We start from the raw sequence: 3,174 nt of genomic DNA on the forward strand, positions 1-3,174 counted from the left end.
CAGGGAGAGAAATTGTCTTGACTTGCAGTCCCAAGTTTATAAAACAAAGGATTTTTAAGGTGGTATTTAGTTGATCAGTCATATAATAGCAAAGAGAAAGTAAAATAACAAATTTCAACCCCTGAAAAACCTAGAACACTTAGATATTCCATGAAGGATTTCTGACTTTTCTGCATTGATTTTAATCTTGAGACGACTTTCCTTAGTTATAGGAATATAAATAGTATTTCTTCTTTGTTTCACAGGTTTGGAATACCACGTAAGAAATCAGCATATATGATGCTGGAAACTTATAAACTGCTCATGACTAAAGGCCTAAAGAAAATGTGTCTTTCAAGTTCTTATTAAGAAAATGACTACTGAAACAAGGATGGGTCAGAAAGACCAGTGGAAAACTCCCTAGGAGAGAGCCATAGAAGATGTACACTACAGAAGAGAACTGTAATCAGGGAACTCAAAAAAGAAAACCCTATCATGTATGCCCTCATAAGGGTAGAAAGATTGTTATCCATGTACATAAAATTACTCAAATAGATGATCAGATTTACCAGTGCCTTGAACGTGAGCGAAGCTTCCGTGAAAACTTAGCTCTTATTATGTGTGAGAGAACCCATACTGGAGAGAAACCTTTTAGATGTGATATGTGTGAGAAAACCTTCATCCAAAGCTCAGAACTCATTTCACATCAGAGGTTCCACACATACGAGAAACCTTATAAATGTAGCAAATGCGAGAAGAGTTTTTGGCACCACTTAGCCCTTTCAGGACACCAGAGAACCCATGCAGGGAAAAAATTCTATACATGTGACATTTGTGACAAGAATTTTGGTCAGAGCTCTGATCTGCTTGTCCACCAGCGAAGCCATACAGGCGAGAAACCTTACTTATGTAGTGAGTGTGATAAATGCTTCAGCAGAAGTACAAACCTCATAAGACATCGAAGAACTCACACAGGGGAGAAACCATTTAAGTGTCTGGAATGTGAAAAGGCTTTTAGTGGGAAATCAGATCTTATTAGCCACCAGAGAACTCATACTGGTGAGAGGCCCTACAAATGTAATAAGTGTGAGAAGAGTTACCGTCACCGTTCAGCCTTCATTGTACATAAAAGAGTTCATACTGGGGAGAAGCCCTATAAGTGTGGTGCCTGCGAGAAATGCTTTGGCCAGAAATCAGACCTAATTGTGCACCAGAGAGTCCATACAGGTGAAAAGCCGTATAAATGCTTGGAATGTATGAGAAGTTTTACTCGGAGTGCCAATCTAATCAGGCACCAGGCAACTCACACTCATACTTTTAAATGCCTTGAATATGAGAAAAGTTTCAACTGTAACTCGGACCTTATTGTACATCAGAGAATTCACATGGAGGAGAAACCACACCAGTGGTCAACCTGTGAGAGTGGCTTCATTCTAGGCATGGACTTTGTTGCCCAACAGAAAGTGAGAACTCAAACAGAGGAGCTCCATTATAAATACAGTCTGTGTGATAAAAGCTTCCACCAGAACTCGGCACTTATTCAACACCAAACAATCCACATTGGTGAAAAACCATATATCTGTAATGTTGGTGAGAAAGGTGTTGAGCTCAGCCCTCCCCATGCTTCAGAAGCCTCACAAATGTCTTGACTAGATAAGTTAAAATACCATGCAAAGAAATGTATTTACATGTCAGAAAACTCACTATGATGAAAAAACTTAGGCATATCTTAACAGTGAAACAGACTTTTCAGAGCTCAACATCCTGACCTCAGTGGGGACCAGAGAACCATCAGTTATAAAAAATGTGTGAAATATTTTGCCCAACAGAACATTGTATCCTCCAATGAGAACCCCTACAGATTCCCTGAGTTTTGAGAAACCATTAGTCTGAGCTCAAATCTGATCACCTATTACAGGATTCATAAAAGTCAGGAGCTTTATAATGCAGTGTATGTGACAAAACTTTCTAGCAGTGCCCCACCCTCCTTGTTCCACGAGAATTCACAAAGGAGAACACTTGTTAAATGCCCTCATTGTCAGCAGTGTTTCAGGCAGTGTGCACATTTCATTGGGCTTCAGTAAAACTCAACACTTAGAAAAGTTCCAATAAGTGTGAGAAAAGCAAGCAAAGCTCTGACTTTCTTACACAATGGAGAAACCCCTATGTTGAAAAATTACATATTTGTCATGCATGTGGCAGAAGTATCAGTTGGAGAGCCTATTTGCATTTGCATTTTAAAAAGATCATAAGGTAATATGAAAAAGGAAGCTTCTGCCAGTGACCAGCTCTCGTTGTATACCAGGGAACTCATCTAAGTGAAAATCTCTTTAAATACCTTGAGCCTGGAAACAGTTTTGCTAGAAATAGAAGCCCTTATCAGGCCCCAGAGAACATACTCCGTAGGGAATTTTGCTCCAGTGAGAGAGCTAAATTGTGGATGAAAATCTGTACATAAAATACTAATGAGAATGGCTGTTCTCATAGTTAGTTGACACATAGAGATGACTTTACATGGGATCAGTTAAAACAGTTTTTTAGATACCCAGGGCTTGTTCTGGAAGGAGCTAGAGTAGGTCTGTTGGTTAACTCAGGTAAAGATGCTTTTCTTTGATCTGAACCACTTAAAAGATTTTTTTTTTAATTCCAAAATACAATAAAGGCAAGGACTAAACATGCATTAGAAGGTGTGGCATGTATTACTGTTGGGGAAAAGAAATATATTGGCTTTGTACATGGTTTTTATTCTTGACTACAATGGGGACTAATGTGTTGGTGATAGCATAGAGGCTTTTTATTGGCAGTGAAAAGAATAAGAAACTAGGGAGTAGTTTTCCTGTAACAAACTGTATAGCTCCCCCTTTGCAGGGCCAACCTCAAAGAAGAGTACTCTTGCTTTTTACTGAGTGTGAGTTGAATATACCCTCAAAAGTTTAATTTTCTTTAATATATATCTTTCAGACTATCACTGGTGTTTATAGAATTCCAGCCTTAGAGAATCTTTTAACTTGGAAATGCAAATTCTAGGATAATAGTTATAATATTGCTGCTATCTATAATATAACTTCATTAGTTTGTCTTTTTTAATGGTAGATACCTGCAACCACTTCTTGTAAACACTTGAGGAAGATTGAAAGAAAAGTTTTAAGTCTGAGTTGGCACACAAGAATGACTACATCAGTCCCAAAAACCTAC

At 38.2% G+C, this 3,174-nt stretch overlaps 1 protein-coding gene across 1 annotated transcript; it reads left to right on the forward strand.

Moving 5' to 3' along the window:
- Positions 1–371: 371 nt before the first annotated feature.
- On the forward strand, positions 372–1,763 carry LOC102858887 (zinc finger protein 322-like). Its single transcript, XM_006902334.1, has one exon. The coding sequence runs from the start codon at positions 420–422 to the stop codon at positions 1,626–1,628; it is 1,209 nt and encodes a 402-aa protein (XP_006902396.1). The 5' UTR covers positions 372–419; the 3' UTR covers positions 1,629–1,763.
- Positions 1,764–3,174: the final 1,411 nt, after the last annotated feature.

This window comes from Elephantulus edwardii, unplaced genomic scaffold, assembly GCF_000299155.1.
Source record: "Elephantulus edwardii isolate Elephantulus edwardi_28Jun2011 unplaced genomic scaffold, EleEdw1.0 scaffold00391, whole genome shotgun sequence".
Lineage (NCBI taxonomy): Eukaryota > Metazoa > Chordata > Mammalia > Macroscelidea > Macroscelididae > Elephantulus > Elephantulus edwardii.